At 38.1% G+C, this 24,893-nt stretch overlaps 1 protein-coding gene across 2 annotated transcripts in view; it reads right to left on the minus strand.

The window, feature by feature from the left end:
• cntn4 (contactin 4) overlaps positions 1-24,893 on the minus strand; it is a 262,790-nt gene that overhangs the window by 227,437 nt on the left and 10,460 nt on the right. For both annotated transcript variants that reach the window (XM_084727589.1, XM_084727582.1), the window contains exon 2: positions 3,144-3,281. In XM_084727589.1, the coding sequence (XP_084583715.1) occupies positions 3,144-3,198 (55 nt within the window). In that variant the 5' untranslated portion in view covers positions 3,199-3,281. The remainder of the gene's footprint in view (positions 1-3,143; positions 3,282-24,893) is intronic.

Consider the following 24,893-nt stretch of genomic DNA (forward strand, 5'->3'; position numbering starts at 1 on the left):
TACGTGGGGCAAATATGCACAGAAAGTATAAATTTATTCCAACTGGAGAGAAAGGATCAGAATGAGCATTTATCTTCCTATTGAAATGATTATCAAAGGTTCACACTACCCCTCTGGACCTGACTGAAAATTCCTTCTAATTGGACCGGACCAGGCCTGTCTCTTCTGATTGAAGTACTTAGATGAGGCGTTTTTACTCTTTGGACTGTTATTCTGATTGATGGAAATAGTGAAATATTAGGTTTCATGTAAACACGGCTAATGATGAGTCACATTGATGCTGGTATTGATGCTTTAGCCAGCTAGCTTCATAAAAAGTCTGTTTAGATAGTGGTGCGTAATCCGCAAAACTCCATAATCCATACTGTATGTATGCATTACTAGGCTGCTGATTGATGTCATATTATGTTTGATGAGTTTCTTCATAACAGAAAAGATCTATGTGATTTATCAGTTCCATGAGGATTCAGTTACACCCAAAGCTCGCTGGTCAATTATCACCAGCTGTCTGCCGTGTGATCATGTGGGATTGTTCGACGTCCCACATGATGAGCAGCAACATGCATGGGCGAAACCGCGAGGAACACAGCTGAAGGTTCCCTTTAACAAATCTGATAATCTAATGTGCAGAGGAGGGCAGAGGGTTCACAGCGGGCCTAATGTGTGTTGAGTAATGAGATGGAGGGCTTCACCAAGAACACACACCTCATCAATAGAGTCTTTTCTTCATCTTGATTCGAATAATACCTGTTGATTAAACACTGAGTGATTCAGCTGATGCTCTCTGCTGACCCCTCCTATTTGTAAAGGAGACAAATTAAAGTCCTCCATCAAAATGTGATCAATGCCAGGGAGCCTCTGGCTCAAATGGGCACCACGGTACATAATGAAGCAATAATTCAACTTTACTGCACGCTAAATGAATGATGGACATTTGAAATACGCCTGCAAGGGTTTCCTGTTAACGCCGACCCTCTTTTATATATCAATTTGAGAAATCGACCTGAATTTAACCTTTACTGTAGCTACAGTATTTACAGATTTTATTTAATATTTTATTATTTCATTGGTTCCCTGAATAACTGATTGATTGACTGGTCACTTACTGTCACTCAATAGCTGGACCAACTGTAACACACCTAATTAGAGTCAGTCATGCTCTAAAATAACCCAGGTAACTGTAATAACTGATGACTTTTAATTAGTTTATAAGGAGCGCTGAAACATCTCACACTTGGATTCATTTTGTTACTGTACTTGTGGAATATGCATGTGTATACAAGTATATACATATTTACGTCTCTTACAAAAACTTTCAAGTGTGCAGCATCCTGTTCATGAGCCAATCTAATTCTACACGTTTTTAAATTTAATTTAATTTCCTTTGTCACTATATTTATTCAACTGCTGTACTTGAGTACAGTTTTGAGGTACTTCTACTTAATAATTACATTTTATGAACCCATATACTCATACTTAACTACATTCATCTGACAGCTATAAGTTACTTTTACAATGAAAACATATAACTTTTTAGAATTATACATGCCTAACAGTATATAAACCATTTGAACAGCAGACTTTGGTGAGTTACAACATTTAAATGTATTTTATTAATGTAACAGGAATAATGAGCTGAAAATAGGATGTATTTCTAATGGTGATATTTTAAGTAAATTCCATTGCTATTACTTCTGTACTTGCCAGGAAAATTTTAAAAGCAGGGCTTTTACTTGTAACACAATATTTCTACAGTATCCTGTTGCTATTTTTAGTATTTTTGGCATCACTGGGCAAACGTTCCATAACAGCATTTAAGCATAATGTAACTGAAGTGATGTGAGAGAAAACTAGAGTCCTTCTTCTCCTCTTAGCTCTGTTCTCAGGCTAAAGACAATCTGTCGGAAGACTTAGACCAGCCACAGGTCGGTATGATGGTTGGTTGTTGAGTCTCACTCTTTCTCCAGAATTGTTTCTCCTTTTTAGAAAAGATCTGAACAGTTCTTCCACCATTGCTTTTTTTCCTGAGATCAACATTAAAGGTACTCCTGTGCAAGTTTTTGTAAACAAAGTTATTTTTTCATTCGCAGGACTCACTCATGACAACACAGCTCCACAGCACTGCTAGTGGTCAAAACTCTACAGGGCTCCTTTAACAACAGCCTTTGATATGAACGCATTTATTTATGCAAAATTATTATGTTATTAGGTTACTTGTTTATTTGTATCCCATTTTGTAATGACATGACGAGAATCCTCTGTTGAAGTTAAAATATTACAGTACAAATATTCATAATACAAATATTAATCTATAATACATATCATTATTGATCATTAATCTAACAACCTTTGCCATCTCATATCCCGTATTGGATGTTTTAAAAAGTTTTGCATAATATCGCTCCAGCAGTTCTAAACCTGGGGTTCTGTGGAGGTTCAAGAGGTTCTAGGAGTTCCCCAGAAAATATGGGGAACATTTTAATTTCACTAGTATTTCACTGACTAGAAGTTAGCCCACACTCTTTCACACTCGTCACTCTGCCAATCTACAGCACAGACACATGAACTAACTAAATCTGATCTTAAATCTTAAACTGCAGGTCAGCAGCTTGATGTGTCTCAATTTAGGGGGTTCTTGACACCAAAAAGGTGGGAAGCCACTGTTCTGTGTGAGGCAGGAGTTGACCGTTACTGTGGGTTCATGCCAGTTTTCACCTCCTGATAAAATCTTTACCCTATCCGTGATCCGTCAAACTAAGCGAAAGTGAATATTTTCATCCAGGCTTTGATGCCGCACACTCCCCTCATTCACATTCAGGATGATATCGCTAACCTTTTCTGAGTGCCACATACAACACTAAGGCAAAGCCAAAATGCAAAATTGCCCGTGATTGGAAGTCTTTAGCAGACAATGGCTGGCTTTTAACAATAACTTCCTTGTTGAATGAATTCTACATTCTTATTATTTTACATCAATGGGGGGGGGGGGGGGGGGGGGTATGTTTGCTTATGGCTAATCTACTGGAGGTTGCTCCTTTCTAAACTACGGCTTTCATACTGTCACCTGCCCCAAATACATATGAATAAGGACTTCACAAAGGCAGCTTTGGCATGCATCAAAAGTTCTTAATAAGATACTTTACCTGCAAGGCACCCCATAAGTGACTGCAGCACCAGCAGTTTCCATAGCAACATCATCTTCAATTTTGTAGGGTCAAAGTAGTCTCACATCCAATCACAAATGTATGGAATCCGATTTGCACCTTTTCTGGTTCCCCAATCTGTGCAAAAAAAGAAAGAAGAAGAAGCAGGTCAGATGAGTGTGGTGGTGAGGTTCTCATCAGCAGCAGCACCTTTGAAAATGTGTCTTTGTTGTTTCCTGCTCACAGTGCTCATTGTACAAGGTGTGGAACGTAAACAGACTGCAGCAATGTACGGCTAAGAGTACTGGGATAGTATTAATGATGAATTTCATCTATAACTGAAATAAACTTAAACTTCCTATGAAGTCAAATTCAATTTTTGAGTTTTTGTATCTTATGTTATGTTATCACTATACATCATATACATGCCATAATCTGGCCTAACAATGACAAAAAAGTAGCTTTTTCCAGTATCATCAGGTATATTTTAATGGTATTTCAGTGTTTGTCTTCTCCTGGAAAACAATTAGAAACTGTTGATGACTCAGCATCCCTCCCAAGCTGCCTGTTTTACAGGAAACACATAAGCAATGAACACTCCACTAGCCATTTCATGGCAACTTTAAAGGGATAGTTCAGATTATCTGAAGTGGGGTTGTATGAGGTTACTTATTGGTAGTCAGTGTATTACCTAGAGAAGATGGTGGTCAACATGTCCCCAGTTTGGGAAAAACTGCAGGAGTGCCACATAGAAAGCTAAGCAATATACTACCGTGGACAGGATCAGCAGCAAAATGTATTTCAGTCATCAAAGTTAATATCAAATTAAGTTTATGCTATATTTAGTGTAGTTTAACTTGTCATCAAATAGCCTTTTCCAATGAAAAACTGTCATTATATAAGCCAGATCTCCCTGTCTCCAAACCAACCAAACTCTATTGGCAAAATCAGTCATTTTGCCTCACAGGAAATGGGAGTTTCTGGTCTACCGCTGCCTTGATCTGTTAGTATGTTTGTGTTATTCTGTCACTTTGGTGTTTTAAAAAGTTACTTCAGTTTCACCAAAGTCACACAATAACACCATGAAACGAACAGATCGAGGCAGCAAGTCCCACATTCTGTGAGATAAAATTGCTGTTGTTGCAAAGGAATCTGGTTGAGTGAGAACAAGCAATACTCTTTTTGTATAACTGCCATTTCCCATCAGAAAAGGCTGTCTGATGGCAAGATGAAGCAGTAAAAATATTCTAAATATAGCTTACAGTTAAACTGATATTGATTTTTATAGGTGGGCATTTTTTAGGTGGCTGCTGACCCCGTCCACAGCAGGACATTGCTTAGTCTCTGTGCTGATACTCCTCACTCCTTGTCCAAACTGGGGGTGTGCCAGCCTCCATCTACTGTAGGTAATACACTGACCGTCACACTTCAAATAATCCAAACCATCTATTTAAGCCTTTTACTTTATGACATATTTAATCAACCACCATTTAAAGTATTCACAATAAAGTATTTTAATCTCCATTTTAATCATTAAATCCACAGTGCAACTTGACTTTCCTGTAAGTTTCTCCACAGGAAACATTCATTTCCATATCTCCCGCAACTCTGGGGACGGAGACTTTTAAGTCAATATGAAAGCAAATCCACTCCTATAAGTTCTCACTCTGTTGCATTGTTCTTACTTGAAGCCTCGTAGCTTTTATGCTCATAAAAGCGCGAAGCCAACAGATGAAAAAATGTTGAAACATCTAGGAGACTTTCACAACAATTTTGCACTTTTTCCTCAACACAGACCATATCTCCCCTGAGTGAGAATTAAAACCGGAAAAGTTTGTTGATTGGCAGGAAGGTAGCAGCTCACACAGCCTGTGAAACCCCAGTGACAGCAGAGGAGAACGAGACAGGAGAGGTGTGAATGAGACTGAGGTGATGACAACATGACAGTGTCAGTGCTCATTATAAGTGCTCTTTATTATTGTTATTATTTACGTTTTGTTAAAAGGAAACCTAAATGTTCTTAAATTGTTTTTGCTGGAGACTGACTACTCACTGATTCGAAACAGGAAGTTCTGACACATCTATTATCTTGATACAGTAAATGCTGTAGTCTACTGAGTGAAGGAGCCTTTTACAGAAGGTCATTTCTGTAATTTCACAAAAATCTTTACAGAACACCTTGTGTACATAACTTGAACCCTGGTTTCTTCTGTTTCTACAGGCTCTTGGCATAGAAACTGGATTTTTTATAGAATAAATAGGATTATTTTTAGAATAACTTAGATGACTAAGAAGCGCCATCATTTGGCATATGAATGATATTTTACATTTTCTAGGACAAATCTTATGAAGATGGTACTTTGCACTGGAAAATAATACTGATTGTGTCAAATAAAAAATTCTGGATGGAATGATCTTTATGTTTATGGAAGCTTCACTTCTAATATAAGTAGATGATTTTTAACAGGGGGGTGGCCCTAACCCCTAACCCTAAAGTAAAAACTATATCTGTAGCCATGTGTCCCCTAAAATATTTTGCAACATAGGTGCCTCGTTTGGGGGGTATTTTCAGCAGCACAGATGCCAGTGAAAGACCACAGAAATATTACAGAAAGAGTACAGGAAGTAAAGGAATACTAAGCGCAGCAGTGTGTCTCTATGATCCTCTGGCTCTTCTGTGACTACATGTTGAGACTTCACTTTGATCATGACAGTACTGGAGTATATGGGCTACAATAAAGATTTTTAGTTTCTACAACCAAAAGGTTGAAGTTTATCTAAAGAAGAAAAGTAAATTATCTCACCTAAAGATTATAGAACATTTTAAAGTTCATGTCAAAGCTCAAGAGTTGCAGTTGGGCTCAAAAATCAAAAATCTATTGCAGTACCTTGCCTTGAAATGCTGACTTGGCTCAACTGTTGTTTTTTTAACAGTGTAAATTTCTTACATTCTTTAACTGTAAAAAATATGTAGCCTATACACCAAAAAAATATTTTGTCCACTAAATTTCAGTCTTCTTGAGTCTCCATAAGCTCCAGATGGATTTTTCTGCCTTTTTTTGGGGCCAAAATGGCTCTTACAATCATACAGTAAAGGCTGCAGACCCCTTCAGGGAATATTATAGATCCAAGACAAGATTAACTGAGAGAAAGGCACAAATTTGTCTACTACTTTAGCACCACGGACAGCGCCAGGGATTTATCAACACACACAACATTTGAGCTACAAATATTTCAGAACCATGGTCAGAGCCATAGATCCTAACTGTCACAAACCACAGTCAGATAAAGGATCAGTGAGTCAGGCAGACTAGACTAACTTCCACCAAACAGCCCCTCTGCCCCTGAACTATCTCTGCTTCTAGGGGATCGAGAGGAGGGGTGGCAGTTTAACAAGGGGGATGCATTTTGCTTAATTTGGTAACAAGGAGGATGGCATCCCCCCGTCAAATCTCCAACTGCCTATTGTCTCATTTCCTTTTCTGATCAATATGTTTTGAGTTTTGATCATTTAATGCATCATTTCTTATAATGTTTTGGATTTCAGGTGATGCAGTATGCATACAGTGGACTCGGTTATGGATGAAATGTATTGTCTGACAAAGACACTCACCTCAGAAAAGTTGTAGCTTCTTGGTTGTAAATTTGGATTTAAGATAATAACGTCTGTTTAAAGCAACAAATAAATGAATCAGGCAAAACAGAGCAGAAATTCTATTCATATTCAGTGAATCTATATATTTTTCTAAAGTAATATACATTTTGAGTAAATAGTGGCAATAAACTGAAGAATCGTCAAATAGTGAGGCAATGCTGATTCTAATGAGTAATTTCTCAACAAATGTCTGGACTTTTATCCTCAATGGTCAAAAAAGAAAGGACTATGATTATTTGTCTGCCTCATTAGACAGTGATAGCGTGGAAAATACTGGAAACAGAGGGAAAGAGTGGTACTACGTGGAACAAAGGCCCCCAGCTAGTAGTGAACCATGCACAGTGAGGTTATATGGCCTGCCCTTTAACCAGTGGACTACTGGGTGCCCACGGCTATCACATTCAGCGGACATGCAGGCCAAAAACGGGCTGCACTGAAGTGGGCATGTTGCTTCACTGAGACGTGAAATACAATCTAGGAAGTCCAGTTTGAGTAACAGATCTGTAAATCCGAGGGCTTGTCACACTCCAAAAAACTGCACAGTAGGTTTTAAGTCTTAGAAATAGGATTTTACAAGATTGGAATATTATCACTGTAGCATTTAGGTTGCATTTACGTATATTTTTCTACAATCATATGTGCATGATGTATGAGAGGAGTGTATGATTTGAATATTGTGTGCATGTGTACTAGTATTAGCTAGTCCACAGCTAATCTCGCATACTACTGAACCAATCAGCTCAATTTTTTCAGTGTACATTTATGACTGTATGCTGAAGGACCTCTGTGATTCACAAATTTAAAATTTTTTATCTCTGTTTTTGGGTCATCCCATTCTTGTGAATACAATTCTTTCATGAGGGAAATTCTTCAAACTTTTGGCCCTAACTCAAGAATGCATTCCCTCACAGGTCAGCTGGATTTGCAACGCGAGACTCCATCTCCAGGCTTCAAGTTATCCGTTTGTGTCCGCACCAAAGGTTGTGCAGCCAATCAGCGCCCTAGGAGGGACTACTGGCAGCGAAGAGCGTGGTTTTAGGTGTGACGACAGCAAGAAGCGTCAATGGAAGCGATTCATCTCGAGCAAACGATGGCGGCTCCTGAAGAGGTTAGCGTAGATGCTGCAAGACCATCGGTTATATCAGAACTGGAGAGTATTTCTTCATTGAAAGAAGAGCAAACTGGAGGCTTTTCTCGATGGAAAAGATGTTTTTGCTCTTCTCAATCACCTGCAAAGTGTTTTTGAAAGTCCCTGCCCCTTTCCAAATAGTTTCTGAGGACCACTTCCCAGATGGTTAAAGAATTTATACACTAATCATTACAAAATCAATCAAAATATTGGTGAGTACATCTAAATATTCTCTTTTAGTTGCCTGTACTCTTGCCTGTACTGCACTCTTGTAGTTGACAATAAGAAGATAAAGAAGGGGAGTGATTTTGGTGCACAACATGCCGCTTATGCTCTAAGGGTTAAAGTTGTTTTTGAATGCAGTTTCTACCTCATGAAAGATGTGCTAAGCCCTTGTTTACATGCATTTGTTGGCTTCAACTTTCTTCCTTATCTTCTTTTATTATCTTTTCTATCTTCTTTTATGATTTCATTTTATTATTCCTGTTGCTACCCTTTCAGAGCCGTTGCAGCCACCAACTGCCAATATGCATTACCGCCATCCGCAATCACCAGGAAATGTATTCTGCACCTGTGTGCTCATATACAACCTCACAAAGATGCACCGGTGGAGCTCACTCTTCAAAAAACAGCGCCGCCGGTCGTTAAAAGCCGACACAAGGTACACTTAATTCTCCATTCCCAGACTGAACGTTAAAATTCTTTCTATGTGGAACCAATTTGCTAGGTATTTGGTTAAAAGGGCTTGTTGAGTAAAGCGGGATGTAAATAGGACACAGCAAAGGGAGGCAGATTTATCCAGTTTGCCTGCAACTGTGAGGGAAGAACACAGAAGAAGTTGGAGGAAATGTCAGAGGCTGCCTCTGGAAAAACTGCACTGATGTAAGAATTAAAGAAATACAACCAGTTAAGGAGCGAAATCTACCTTTTGCAGAGCTCCTCTAGGAAACAAGAAGCATTAATCTAATGTCTCCTGGGTAAAAATATATTTTAAGAGCGGAGGCTTGTTCGACAGAAAGCTCTCCAAAATTACAACTATTTGTGTAATTTTTCCCATTGCAGGGGAGCTCACAGAAGAACTCTATTATTCCACCCCTGCTGTGATTCAGCACAGACAGCACAAAGTTCGAAAACACAGCGAGAAAGAGTAGAACAAAGCCGCTGAAAAACACATCCAAAAGGCACCTGAAACTGTTTGAGTAGGCCACATTCTTATTAATCTCAGATTCTCTACCTTCCAGCTCTGTCTCCTGTCTCCACCTACAGAAAAGCAGCCTTTTATCTCCATACATCATATGGAGGCTTGTCAGAGTCTGTCTTAGGTACATCAATGGTGCAAGGCTGTGCTTCACTCCTAGAGAGCAGTTTCATGCATATTAAAGTCTTGTAAAGTCTTCTGTGTCTTATGAAAGCACCAGGCCCTGTGCCTATTAGGCTAATGCCTGTTTTGTCTGCTGTGTTGGTGTGTATCCATGTGCCGTGGATACACAGACAGCTTCGTCAGTGAAAAATCCTGTTAAAGGGCAGAACATTCACCCAAGCAACTGGAGTTACTTCTTTTCCTTCAGGGCATTAAAGGGACACTTAACCCAGAAATCAAAAATACATATATTTCCTCTGGCCTGTAGTGCTGTTTATCCATCTAGATTTTTCTGGTTGCAGAGTTTTGGAGATATCGACAGTCTCTTCAATATAATGGGACTCAGCCTGTGGTGCTCCAAGTCACCAAAAAAATACATCTTAAAAATGCAAAACCTGTCTTTCTTTCCACGTGTCGTGACCTCGTTCGAAGATAATCCACAGACCTTTTTTGGAGCAGATTAAAGGCATAGATCACCCCTAAAAGAAAACTGGTCATCTCGTCTGGCCGTTATCCAAGTCTCCTAAAGCCCCAACATCCTGTTTGCACACCATCACACACAATTTTGGCGGTGTGCACGTGCATGTGAACGTGGCTCCAAGATAAGGATTTGGGTTTTTTTTTGGTTGTTTTCTTATGTTTGAAAACTGGTCACAATTCACTTCAATTGTTTGGGAGATTCTACAGCACTGTTTTCTAATGAAACTAATGTTTTGTGGACTAAAAAACTAAACCCGAGCTTCATTTGGCATAAAGGTGAGTGGATAATGACTAAATTTTCATTTTTGGGTGGACTATTCCTTTTAATGTACATACTACTTTCCTTCTGATAGATTCTAAAATAGTTTCAAAACTGCTCCAAACAAGGTCTGTGGATTATCTTGAGTAACGTGGTCATGATTTTTGGAAAGTGACGCTGGTTTTGAGTTTTTCAAATGTATATTTTTTGGGGTCTTTGAGCACCACAAGCCGAGTGCCATTTATTCTCATTTCACTGGAGGAAAGACAGACATCTCTATGTCCGATATCTCCAAAACTCTGCAACTCAGATTAAAAAATCTAGATGGATAAACACCACGACAAGCTCGGGGAAAAATATGGATTTATAATTTTGGGGTGAACTGTACCTTTAAGGTCTGTTTTTACAGTATCAGAGTCTTGCCTCGGCTCTCTCTGCCCCTTTCAAGTCGACCTGATAAAGCACCCCGGCAGCTAAAGATAACACACTACAGAGAGCCTCACAAACTTGCTCTTGCCTATTACTGCGGTAATCTATTTAGTTACTCGATGCCAGGAAAATGGAAGTTGATATATGTCCTGGATACCCAGAGCATATTCAGCTGTGCCTTGTTAACAAAAGGTGCTGGGCTACATTTACACGGCTTCCAAACACTTGTGGTGTTAAAACCATGAGACACATTATGAAACATTCCTCTTACATGATCATTTGCAAGGACAGCTTTCAAACAACCAGGGAAGCAAGAACAAAGGTGACAAAAAGGAAAATAGAAACAAGGTTGACACTCTGTAACCGTCTTAATACTTTGACCCTTGAATAATTAATTTCAGACTACTTGTAGTGCACAGAGAATAATGAAAAAAATTGCAAATAGAGAGAAAAGATGAGTGGCCTTATCTTAAATGCATTCATTCCCAATACCACTGCAGTATTAGACCAGGACTTGAACTAATGCTGCTGCTACTACTGCTGCCAACACTTACACTAATTCTACTAAAACCTTCACAACTAGGGATGCACAATATAGATTTCTTTCAGCCGATACCAATAACCAGTAATTACCTGCTGCTCGTGGCTGATACCGATAAGATAACCGATAAGTTAACATTTTTGTACAAGGGTGTAGACTTGGGTAGGGACTAGGTTTGCAACTTGCAAGCACTTATGTTAATCAATCATCAACTAATATATAAATTAAGTAACCAGCAACAAATCTAGGGAGTTATTTAGACCATATGAGGGAAAGTGAGAAATATTAATTTATTCCCATGCATGCTGTAATCTTAGTCAGCGCTCCTGTGGCAGCAGCACACTGCCTTTCTGTCTGTCCTCGTACCGTACGCCAGGCAGAAGACTGACAGCTTTTACTATGTTTCTGGGGAGAACAAGGAAGTGTGGTGGAGAACATAGCTGCAGAACACTTTGTAGTGATGGGAAGAAGTGGTTTGTTTTGCTCACTTGCCACGAGCGAACCAACTCATGAACACCCCGCAACGCCCCACACACGTCACTAAAGCCCCCAGCTGGGCAACATTTATTCTCCCTGTCAACCGTGGCGTGAAATATTCACGCTTGTTTTTATATTTTAAAAAGACGTTCATATAACCTGTGCTTTATGCGCATCTGAGGGTACGAAAGGCTCAGATGCATTGAGCAAAGATGTATGATTTATTATTTCACAGTTTTGACTGAACTAAATCTTACTAACATCACTGTTACAACAAAGTTAAGAAGAGTTCAGACTCTTCAAATGTTCATTTTGTTTTTCTAGTTCAGTACATCAAAGAAAAACAAAACTTTGGCCTTTATACAGAATTCACATGAAATGCTTTGACACAATTTGTCAAATCAGACTATATTATAGCAGATTTATAATTTCATTATCAGAATAATAAATAATAATATAAATTTCCTATTACTGGCTGATAATTAATGTGATCTGACATGCACATTATTTATGGTGCTTCTCTAATTACAACGACTATTATTTCTGTCACTACTATAGTTGATAGTACAACTACTGCTAGATTCTATGCACTGTACTGGTACTACTAATAATAAAGGTATTATTACATAACACATCCTGGCATTAGGAGCAGTGGGCAACACTCTGTGCAGCATCCAAGGAAACAACTCACTGACGTTTGATGGTGGGGAGAACTGGAGGCAACTCATGCAGGCACGGGGAGGACAGAGAAACCAGGATTCAAATCCAGGACCTTCTTGCTGTGAGGCAACAGCGCTCACCACTGAGCCGCCATAATAATAAAGCATTTATAATTCACAGACACCATTCTGTTTTTGTAATGTTTATATTCTCTCATTTCCTGACATAATTCCCTCATTTGCGATCGGGTTCAGCACCACTAAAGCATCACATATCATGGACGTAATACACTGCAACTGTAACTGCTATAGGAGAGTGACTGATGATGCTTCAGGGTATAAGGGGAGGATATAATCAATGCACTCAGTCAGTAATAAATTACCAGAAAATTGAAAGACTGATAGATTTTCGCCCATCACACAAATAACATCTTAATTGAATTGTTCATGTGTAAAATGAGGACAATAAGCATGAGTGTACACACCGGACCTTTTAGTAATTACACAGTAGTTGCAAGGTTATTCTGTGCACCGTATTCTGTGAAAAGCTACTATGGCTCTGAATAGCAATATGCAGAAAATGTATAAATGAAATTCGGACTGTGATGATAACCAAATTACTTAAATTTTATTTTGAAGGGACGATCTCTTCAAATTTTATCCCATTGTGCAATGTTTTTGAGATCAGAGGTGCACACATGACAAAAGAGGAACAGCTTCTGATTGGTTGATAAGTGACCACAGAAGAATCACAGAAGATCACAAAGCTTTTGGATGTGATTGCACTGCTGATGTTGTAGAAAGCTAGCATTAGCTTAATGTTCCTGATCAGCTTAGTTTGGGGCTAACACCCGGCACTTTTCAAGCAGCTGGGGAACAACAAATGAGACTTTTCTTGGCCTTGAGAAGCAGCGGAGTTTACTGAATGACACGTTGTGGCCTGCACTGTACGTTCACTGCCAGACTGACAACTTACTGCTAATTTTAAGTGTCTGCTCTGCCATGAGAATCATTATCACTCAGTCTGTTCCTCACTTGCTTTCCTTCGCTTGCATGGCGCACACACATTACACACTGCTCTATTCTTTAACGGATTTAGACTAGCTTCCTTCAGTAAAGTCCAATTAAATGTAATTACATAGGCAGTCGCTGTAAACTGCCACCATGCAGGACTATGTAGCTTTTTCACCGCAGTCAGAAAAATACCATACTGACACAGCCATACGTGAAATATATTCACAATTATTAGCAACTAATGCTATAAAGTTTGAAGAAACTTGCTGAAAGTTTTTTCGTAACCTATATTGTACATAAAAAAGAAGTCACCTGTTTTGTTCCCCTTAAAATCAGTGCACTGTTCTCTGTCCAAAGTTTTGTGATGAAGAGAACAGAACAGAATCGACCTATAACACAAGCTTGTTCCAAAAGGAAACTGATGTCTTTGTGCGGGAGGTACAGGATCGCACCTTGAATTAAATTAGCTCGGGAGGAGATAACACGTTTGGTTAATGTACTGCACCGGTCCTCTGAGATCCATCGTCCAACGTTCAATGATATCAGGGCGGAGAGCCAAAGTGAAGCAGCGGTGATCGAAGGGACAGATCAGCTTTAATAGAGGTCTATCTACCAGTCGGTCTCTAACAAATGTAGTGTAAGGAGCCTCTAAATGTCTCACAACATGTAGCGATTGCTTTATGTTGGATGACAATCAGCCCACAGCTACATGTTATTTCAAGTCAAAGCAGCCAACATTCACTGACAGAATAAAGCTTTTGCATGAATCTCGCTCAGGCTCACAGGCTGTGGAAAACACAAAAAGTGTTGTGTTATTACTGACCTGTTCTGAGAACACGGTCAAGGTGAGCACAACAACAGTTTCACCACCACGCAAAATCATGAAAATAGAATTAAAACAGAGCATATTGTGTTGCTAACACATAATGCTGCTGTATTTGAGAAGGGCAAAGAAAAGGTGACACAGACAGAGATGATGAATGTGGAATCTGCAAAAGCACTGACTTAAATCTTTAACCTGAAATTATCAGTCTGAAATAGCTTATTAAGTCTATTCAACCGTCAGTAAAACACAACAGCATTTTAAAGTGAGGTAAAACTAAGAGAGCAGAGTGTCAGTGTTACTTTAGCGTAACTAGATTTTTTTTATATTTTTACTTAATGAATAAACAATTGCTCAGTTATCTTTATTTTTTTCTGTTAGTCGATTTTTTATCCTTTCAGCACAACATACGTTTTCTTCTTCCTTCAAAAAGTGGAAGTCATCTGGTCTTATCTCAGATTTCATCACCAAAAGTGAGCACATTTAATTAGAAATACTGCAGTTGTTGGAGCTCAGATCTTTGCAGACACTGGGTTACATGCTGAGAAGACTGCGATACCAAAGTTGGAATCCATGTTGATAAAGGTCTCTAGCTCAGAGACCTGCACGTATTTGATCAATAAAGGGAAATCTCCACCGAAAACCTACAGTACAGGCTCAAAGCTCAGTTTCCTTTTTATGATCTCTGTATAGGGTACAACCTTGACATGCTGTATGTGTGCTTGTGTATACAGTACAGTCAGTGAGCCATATTGTCTTCAAGCGTCTAAGTCGTGGAGTCCTCACCACGTGATGTTGCTACATGGTTTTCTTTTCATGCAGGAAAAAGGTTGGGCTTCACATGAAGTTTCAAATAGTGCTGATTAACCTCCTTATAAATTACACACATTCATATTTCAACAATGATTTAAAAAAAACAACCTTTTAGGTTGTCCGTGCAGACAGCTTATTATGAACCATTTCCATTGCAGGAATTATGACAGGAGTAAAGGGAGAAGTCACTGTGACAAAGTCTGTGATGGCAGGGGGGTCGGGGTGGATGGACAGGTCAAACACACCCAGACTTTCACCAAAGACACCGCTGTTTGGGTTTTATGTGAAACCAAAAGATAATAACATTGAATAATTTTTACTTGTGTACCAATGTTAACTTGTATAACATAGTTAAAGGTCCAGCGTTTAAGATTTATGGGGATTTATTGGCAAAATATGGAAGAAACTGAATATTATATTCATAAGTATGCTTTTATTATTGTATAATCACCTGAAAATAAGATTTGTTATATTTCTGTTAGCCTAGAATGAGCCGTTTACATCTACAGAGGGCACGAATTTTCACTCTTGATACGGTCTTTTGAAGTTTTTACATGTTTCACAGCTACCATAGGTTCCTACATGCTTGGAACATACATATGTCACTTAGGTAATTTAAGTTAACTTAACTTCCTACTTTCACCTGTGGTTCTGAAGGGTGGGTCATGACTGAAAGAACGAGTTCGGGGATACGAGCGGCTGTCATGGGTTTTCTTAGGAAGGTGGCGGGCATCTCCCTTACAGATAGGGTGAGAAGCTCAGTCATCTGTGAGGGGCTCAGAGTAAAGCCGCTGCTCCTTTGCATAGATAAGAGCCAGCTGAGGTTGTTCGGCCATCTTGTAAGGATGCCACCTGGTCGCCTCCATAGGGAGGTGTTCTGGACACGTCCAGGTAGGAGGAGGCCACAGGGCAGACCGAGGACAAGGTGGAGGGATTACATCTCCACTGTGGCCTGGGAATCGCCTCGGGATCTCCCAGTCAGAGCTGGCTAATGTAGCTGGGGAAAGGGATGTCTGGTGTCCCCTGCTGGAACTGCTACCTGTGCAACTTGTTATTTTTTGAACATTTTGCATTCATTGCAACAGTTACAGCCGAGTATCTGACAGAAAATTGGGTAGAGAGAGGGAATGATGCGCAAGTTGTTTTAGTTCCTAGACTTAACCAAACTGCAATGGTTTCACAGCGCTAACCACATGACAATGCAAATCTGATATGCCTGTCGCTGGTACTCTGCTACAGCTGCACATATGTTGTTTTGGAAGTCACTGGCAAACTACCTGTTAAGTTGTTGAGTTACGAGGATGTGTTGTGGTAAAGTTTGGTTCAAAAACTGTAACTTTTAGTAGTATTTTGCTTTATCAAAAAGCAAATACAAAAATTGCAAGGATGTGGTCTGCTAAGATCTTGGAAGCAGATCATAAACCAAATAACACAAAATAAGGTGGTTTACATTCAGAGATATGCTTAATATTGTCTTTGTTAGCTGCTTGCTAGCGTTCAATTAACTGTAACCTTGTGTTCCTCCTATTTTTAGGACTTATTCCGCAAAATATAGTTACGCTCTTCATCTCAACATCTGCTGCACAGTTGAGACTTAAAATGACACAACTAAATTAGTGGTGACACACACTAATAGCTAACTACATTAGCAACATTCAGCTGTCCTCTGCAGACTCTCATCACTATTTGCTATTTTTAGTTTGTTGTAATAATGATCTCTGGATAACAAAACCTAATAATATTTGTCTCCTAGCACTTCAATGCCCAGAGCCTAATAGCAGTGCCTCACTACATCAGTTCATCACTGCAAATACATCTACCATAATGGAGAACTATCATATATGCCAGATCAGCTGTTCAAATCAGAGACATAATCAATAAAATACACCCCGGGTGTCTGTACAAGTGGAGGCTGTCTACTTTGGCAGCTCGCCGCTGTGTGTCCACTTCTCCGCTGATGTGGGTGGCACATTCGGACACTTCTGAATTGGAGAGTGTCTTCTCCAAACTGTATCACACTGCCACATCTCAAGTGCCAGTCCGACGTCGCAAACTCATCAAAGAAAAACCGAACTTCAGCTTTAGCCGAGGAAGTTTTCACTGGAATCCGAACTGTAAAGGACTCTTGACCACGGTAGAAAAAACACACTATATGCTCCTCTTCTATGATTTTCTAACAGTTTTTCCTTGGTATGATTTCTTGCTCCAGGTCACCTCAGGCAAAACATAAATGTAGCTCAGTGCTTGTGTGGTGAGGACAGCCTCAACATTCACAATCACTATCAAATTCCCCTGAAACATTTCCAAACCAATTTCCTTTTGAGATATGATGGCACTCTAATTGACATCATCATCAAAATGTTACAACAAAATCTGAGTCCAACCCAGTACAAACAAACTGCTGACTGAACACTGTACATTGCTTATCTTAGTTCAGTAATTCTGATATTGTGCCCTATATAGTTTAAATAAAACATCTCTACATGGGAGTCACTTCAGCTGCACTAAGAATTAATACATTTTGACGTAAGACATGGTATGGTTACGGCTACTGTATGTTTCTACAGATATCTCAGCCAGCTCTCATTAATTTTCCTGCTAATTTAGTGTTGTGTGTGTGTGTGTGTGTTTAGTGTTTAGTGTCATTTTATACACAAATGTCATAGAGGAGGTCGGGGTGGATGGATGGCTCAAAAAAACACAGTTTTTCAAAACTAGTTTCACAAACTACTGTTTGTGTCCTGTGTAAAACAATCAGTAAGCGTCGACTCATTTTAATCTACATACATAAGTTAAATTGTTAACTTTTGTACATAAGATATGTATCTAATTTAAGTGTGTACAATTTTGTGGCATCTAGCTGTACGCTTACATATTGCAAACACTTTGCTTCACCCTCCCCTTCCGCACGTGCAGGAGAAACTACGGTGGCTGTGAAACTCACGAAAAAAGGGCCTATCGAGAGCCAGCCTTTGGTTTGTCCATTCTGGGCAACTGTAGAAACATGGCAGTGCAACATGGTGGACCTGCACCATCTGTAGATACACAGGGCTCATTCTAAGGTAAAGATGCAGAAGAATGCAACTATTCTTTTTTTCAGGTGATTATACACTAATGAAAACATACATCATTTTCTGCCATATTCTGCCTATTAATCCCCATAAATCTTACACACTTGACCTTTCATATGAATGATTGGTACATCGCCTGCATGCAAAATTGGACTTGGGTGCATGTACTGCATGCAGTTTGGAACTGTCATGTTGTTTGTACGCATACTGAAGAGAAAGAGTTGAGACATCCATATAGTGTGGGATAAGTCAAAAATAACTAATTTAAAGACCATACAAGTCTTAGATTTAAAATTGTTTGTGTTCAAGCATTCTGAACACAGTCATGTTGTTACAGCTGGTGCCAGACAAGTCTAGTAGTATAAATACACCACTCGCTGTAGTATTTGTTAATTATCTCATTATGACAAAAAACTGTGATGCTGGCTGGTAATGAGGCCAAGCCTTCAGGTCAAGTAATGACACTCTCAGACAGAAATGACATGCACGTTTTTTCAGGAAGAAATCTGAGAGACAAGAAGAATTGAGGTGTATCACACAGCCATACAGTGTATATACAGCATATATTCACTTGCATTAATGTTTCCGGTGTGAATGATTGAAGCACTAATGACATAATGACCACTTATAAGCTAAGGAGAGAGGGCTTGATTGACCTTCCCTTTCTAGTTTCCGCCATATGATTGTCTGGCTAAAATGAACAGATTCGAGGTTGAATGGACCTGCATTTCACATCTTATCCAAAATGAATAGTCTTCTATCCCACAGACAGACAAACAGGCATGATTTTGTTCATTTTTTCTTATTGTCCCTGGTTTAAATGGATGAACCAGCTAATTGCACTTTGATACAAAGACAACAGAATCTCATTTATCTGAACCACAGACATCTGAAATGGTCTGCTAAACAAACAGTCCCTTCCTGGAATGTCTAATTATTTCATTTGAGAAACAGATGAGATGTTGAATACCTGTACTTTGCATCATCTACAGCCCCCCCAAAACTTATTTCTCAAATTCACATAAACACAATGTTCTTCCGTAATGTAAAAATGCTCATTTGAAGTCTCTAAAGACCTTTTTGTTTTGCATCCAGAGACGATGAACTCCCAATCAGCAACAAAACGCAAGTAATGATAATGACCAGAGATGCCACATCATAATTTCCTCATTTAATAACTAGAATTACTGCCTCACAGTTGTAAGCCTCTGCGAACCAGTTTACATCCATGTCTGTTCAGACTCATATAACATATGTAGTGAAGACATCACTATGGACACAGACGAATGTGAGTTTCCAGGAAGAAACATGCTGTGGACTGATATAGGGCTTCATTATATGGTGTAATGACGATCACCTGAAGCTCATTATTAGCAAAACCAATGAGCTTGTGGTGAACTACAATGCTTCAAATATGGATGTTGCTGCAAGCAAGCTACAAATGCTACAATGTGGATGCTTCACACACACTGGCTGAATAGGTAAATGGGCTTCATTTATACAACGTTCCTCTAGTCTTCCACTACACTACATGTCAACACTCATCCCATTCACGGCACGTCTGCACCATGGTTTTGATCCGTCATCCACATGGCTGCATGCTCCAACCACCAGCATTTCAGAGGCATTTATGCAGTAGAGCGTTTTGCCTGTCTGATTATGTTGACTTGCTCAGATTTTGTTGATTTGGTCCTCTAGATACCTTCTACCAATGGGTAAGCGGGTTATGTAGTTAAATTGTGTCTTTTCTTGCCTTTTTATGATCAGGTCTTTTATTTTGAAAATTGACCATATTTTTTCTGCTTTTTCTGTGTCTGACTTCCTGTTCACTCACTTTGCTTTGTGCAGATTGATGCAGTATCCCTCAAAGTTACATTTGTCTGTCCTGCCAGTTTTCTGGGTAGTCTTTGAGATAAAGTTGGGTGAGGTTAAGATAAGAAAACACGTTTGGAAACAGACTTTCGACAAAACACACAAAAACATGAGACGCGGTGGCTAAGTTGCTCTCCTCCAGGCCCTGACCAGTTTGTAACACCAGTTAGCAAAATGGCTAGGTAAACATTAGCATTTAACAAACATCTAGAAGGGTAGAGCCAATTGGACGCAGAGTAGGGATGGGTTCCCTTAGAAGGCAAGTTTCATCTCTCCCCAGAGATGATATCACGTTCTTGAGAGTGGGATGAACAGATAGACGACCTGAAAACAATGTTTGAAGGGAAAAAATCACTGGCACAGGGGCATAATTAGAAAACATCCACTGAGTAGCTGCAACATGTGTCCATCAACCAGTCAGCACATTACCAAATTAATACAGAAAATCTCTAAAGAATTCATTTAATATACTTTATTGTTTATGAATGTGAAGAAAAGAGCCCCATCATTTAACCCTGACCGATTAATTAAATTCAAAAGCCATTGTATAAATGTCGAAATTTACATAGCAACAGTGCACACCGGAGCCCGAATGTGTCTTTTGGGTTGTCTTTAAGCATTCTCCAGAGGCCTGTGGTATCATGAAGGTGCCCTTGAGCAAGACACTTCAGACTGTAGTGGTACTCAGCAGCTCACAGACACTTGCATGTTTGAAACACAACATTACAGCCGGCATGCTTGGGAAATTCATTTTTATCTAGATACATAACGATAAAAATGTGTATGTTCTTATCAAAAGACACTTTGGATGATAAGACGGATTAATTAAACCCTGCTTTTATTCATGTGTGATGCTTTGAGCCTTAAGTTCAACAGTAGCGTGGTATGGCTATGTGTGCCAACATGTCAACAAGTTAACAAACTGTGGCTTGTTTAACCCATTACAATAAGTCTGCAGAACAATAACAAGCCCAAATGTGATATTTCCGTTGTTGATTTTTTCTAATATATTTAATTTAAGCAGGGGCAGATGTGTTCTCCAGGCCCACATAACAAATTAAAGTAGTATGCATGTGGGAAAGGCTAAATAGTGAAACAAATAACAAAGATCAGAGCATACATTCACTTATTTTCTTTTCAAGCTACTGACGAAATCAAATGTCACAAAATTACTGATCAAATACCTTGATATCAATATCTATTGATGCTGCGACAATATTGTAGGGATGACTGTTGGTGCGTTCTGAAAATATTAACACAATGAAACTTCTGATAAATAATAACCATCGATGTGTGACAGTCATGTGTGCTACAGACAGTGCTGACAGCCGGCCCTCATTTCCAACGGTGCGTTACAAACACTAACAAAAAGTCACAAAAAGTTTGTTAAGTTTGTTGTATCATGTTCCAAAATGCAAACATTACTATTAGTGTGCATGTTGTGTTTGTTCATAATATGGTGGTTTATGTTGGTAATTTTGCTGGAATATAGATTATAGTTGACTTGTACATTTCTACACACCAAACCTGTATGTTACATGTATAATTTAGTTATTGTGTCCCAAAAGTTAAAAGTCAATACAGTGTTGATATATTGACTCATATCTATATTGACTCATGCTGTTAGCCATGATATTTAATATATATAATTAATTTGTAGAAACTAAAGCAGACTGCATCAATAATAAAAGACTGATAATTTATTATATTGTACATACTTGATGCTGTCTCATATCCCAATACAGATACAATATGAATATATGATATTATAATATGACTATTATATATAACCCTATATCCTCACTTAGAAAATATCTGGTGGGGTTTAGTGACTTTTTAGCTGGTTTAATACACTATAAAGATGAAAAAGCTGAGAAAACCAAAATTTAAATGTGTCTTATTGCAATAGATTTTTGAGTTTTAAGCATAACTCAACTCAACTCTAATGTTTGGAAAAAGTTTTACCAAATGCTAATCTTCAGTTGAGATTATTTACTTTTCTTCGTTCAAGAAGCTTTAATCTTTGAGTTTTAGAAACCCTTAAAAATGGTACTTCAAAAATTATTGAGTATATTCACTGAAGTTAAAGTGAATAATGGTTAATAATTTGATATTTTCAATTAGAACCATTAACATTCAGGCACCCAAATTGTTTTAAATAGAGTTTTTGAATCTTAGAGATTCAAGTTTATCCAAAAAATAAAAGTAAACTATTATTAAGAGCTTTCGTTAGGCTTAAAAGTCAAAAATCTATTAGCATAAGTTGCCTTGAAATTTCATAATGTAGACTTTACATGCTTGTATGTCATGACTAACAATATATTTTCAAAAAATACTTCCCAAATAGATTATAAATTTCTCTGTAACTACTATTATATTTTGATCAATGTAAACTGAGAAAACTCCATCAACTGATGATGAACCTGAGATAAATATGAATGGAAAAACTTGGTAAGTGAACCTGCATGAGGATTTAGTTTTTCAAACTTGAAAAAAGACCTGCTTAAAGATAGAAATAATATTACACGCCTGTTTTCACAGGGTGAGCAGTTCTCCTCATGACAATTAAACTGAACTTCATTTGTAAAATCAGTGGAGTACACCTGAAACCTTGTGGACTGCATGAAATAATAAATTACAATAGTTATTTAGCTATTCAGTGAAAATTCCACCTCTCCTGCCGGTGCAAATTGCTATTATAATGAACCAGCTTATTCAAATGCCATCTGAACAAGGAATGTTGATTTTCATGATTCTATTCTTACTGGTGCTATTGCCTTAAATTTAAAAACTTAAAAAATCACCTCTGATAAAGAAGAATTCCCCTGAAAGAGATAACCGAGAACTTGTATAACCACCATGAATAATATGACCTCGCTACTACACTTTCATTTCCATCTCTTGTCCTGATTTACTCTTTTGACTCAAAATAATCCTTTTCTTCTAACATAATCAAGACGCACTGTTTAGTCTGATGCTCCGTAAACCCTCTGTATGCCCCACTAAGCTCTGATGAGGAAGATGTTGTAATTTCAGAAGGAACAAAATAACAATCTTTTCCATTTTTATATTAAAATTCAAATGCTACTTTGAAGCCCTTGTGTCATGCAAGGGGAGACACTACACAAGTGAAGTTTAAAAAAATAAGATAACATAACCATGGAACCTACCCACATAATTACTTACATGAAGACAATTGTTTTTTATATTTCCAGATTTCTTAAATTTTATGTTTAAATATGCAAACGGATCATTGTCTAATTTAAATATGCACTAATTAGTGTGTATTTCCAGAACAGAAATCTGAAAACCAAGTTCAACATTCTTGGTTCTTTTTTCACAGAGGGAATTTTAGATATCTCTTTTTTCATCACTCCATAAATAAGAAATTACTGTCAAAAGTCTTTTTTTTTTTTTTTTTGGAATGAAATATTGCATAAATCAGGCTATAAATGATATATAAATGGACCCGTTTTAATGAACCTTCAGAATGTAAACAGGAGTAAAACTGGAAAGTCTGGTGTGTGTAAGTGCTACTGACACAGAGATATCTGGCTCAAGAGTATGAGGAAAAAGATGCAAGGCACAGCCGGATAGTCAGGATGGAAGAAAATAGTGATACACTTGAGTATCGCAATATTATGTTTTGTGATTCTGTATCAATTCTCAAAAATACTCTTTCGTCATATTGAGATACGTGCAAAGATTTGTGGGTTTTTTTGTGTTGTATTTAAACACTCCACCCCTAGACAGCACTGTTATCTATATTCACTGTTCTGAGTACATAAAAAAGTTTTTATTAAACTCAATGCATATGGTAATGTGTTTTCCATTCTCTTGACAGTTTTCCTGAAATGAGATTTTAAAATTACCAATATATCACGTCGCTTACAGTATCACAATACATCGCAATATACTGACTCATGACCCCGTATCATGATACGTATCATATCACCTAACACTTGTCAACACACTAGTGAGTAGGGTTAAAATTTTAACTAATAGATATCACGATTAAACTTCCCCAGTTGATTTCTTACTTTAAGACAATTATTTTTTATATTACAAGTTTCCTGGAATATTATGATTGAATATTCAAATGAGGCATTTTATAATGCTAACTTCCGGTAAATTTAGGAGACGTCTAAAGACACAAATTGACAAAAACTTAAGATGTGTATTTTGGGCATTTTCTGTCAGCTAGTCTGAAAGAAGACATGTTGTGGAAGCAAAATAGACCAAAAGTGTATTTGCCTGTAGTGTCTCACCTTCATTAAACTTATAATTCCTCATCAGTTTACAGTTCTTTACAGAGCATTGTGTAAGCTAAAAAAGGCCTGAGCAATAAAAGAAAAACAATATGTAAATTCGATAGCCACTTCATCAATAGCAAGAAGAAAATTCATCAATAAAATATTCAGTAGTTTTGCTTAAATGGATTAAATAAAAACCTCATAAACAGCTTGTCACGCCCTTTCATAATGCACCATGCTATGAATGACACACAAACAGCCAGTCATTTAACAGGTGTGTTGTTCAGTCGCACCATCAGTACTGCAACAACAGAAACAGGCTGGAGTGAGAAAATGAGTGCAGAGTGAGGACATTGTTCAGAAAAAAAAGTACAAATCAGCTCACCAGTATGGCAGGCTTTTGTTCTTTTTTAAAGTCTATTAAGTCTGTTATCTCTGCGCCTTGATAAATGAAGTTGTACGATTCAAAGTAAGGCAATTAAGTACGAAATAAAGTGGTTAAATTCCTTATTCCGCTTGTTTTTGTTTAAAATAAGTCATTAAAAATGATCAATAATTATCAATGGATTTAAATGAAATCCGTATTGTGATATCGGCCAGTGCAAAGCTAAAATAACTAAATTTCTATTATTGTTTTCCTTGCATGAATTTTAAAGAAATGTAAGAAAAGATCTGAACTTTTTTATAAGAGCAACATGTAGCAATGGCATGTGCAAAAATGAGTATAGCAGTCCAAATAGTGAATTGGAGCCATAGACTGTACATTAAATAGGTTATAATCCTGATTAATATACGATCTATGGTTCAAGCGAGTTGTTTCTCCCCACCCCCTCCTCCCCAGACACAGAAGAGACAGGAAGGCTGCAGGAGCTCAGGATGCAAGTAACCTTGTAAATTGAAAGTAACAAGTGAAGA

This window comes from Lutjanus erythropterus, chromosome 2, assembly GCF_056507025.1.
Source record: "Lutjanus erythropterus isolate fLutEry1 chromosome 2, fLutEry1.hap2, whole genome shotgun sequence".
NCBI lineage: Eukaryota > Metazoa > Chordata > Actinopteri > Lutjaniformes > Lutjanidae > Lutjanus > Lutjanus erythropterus.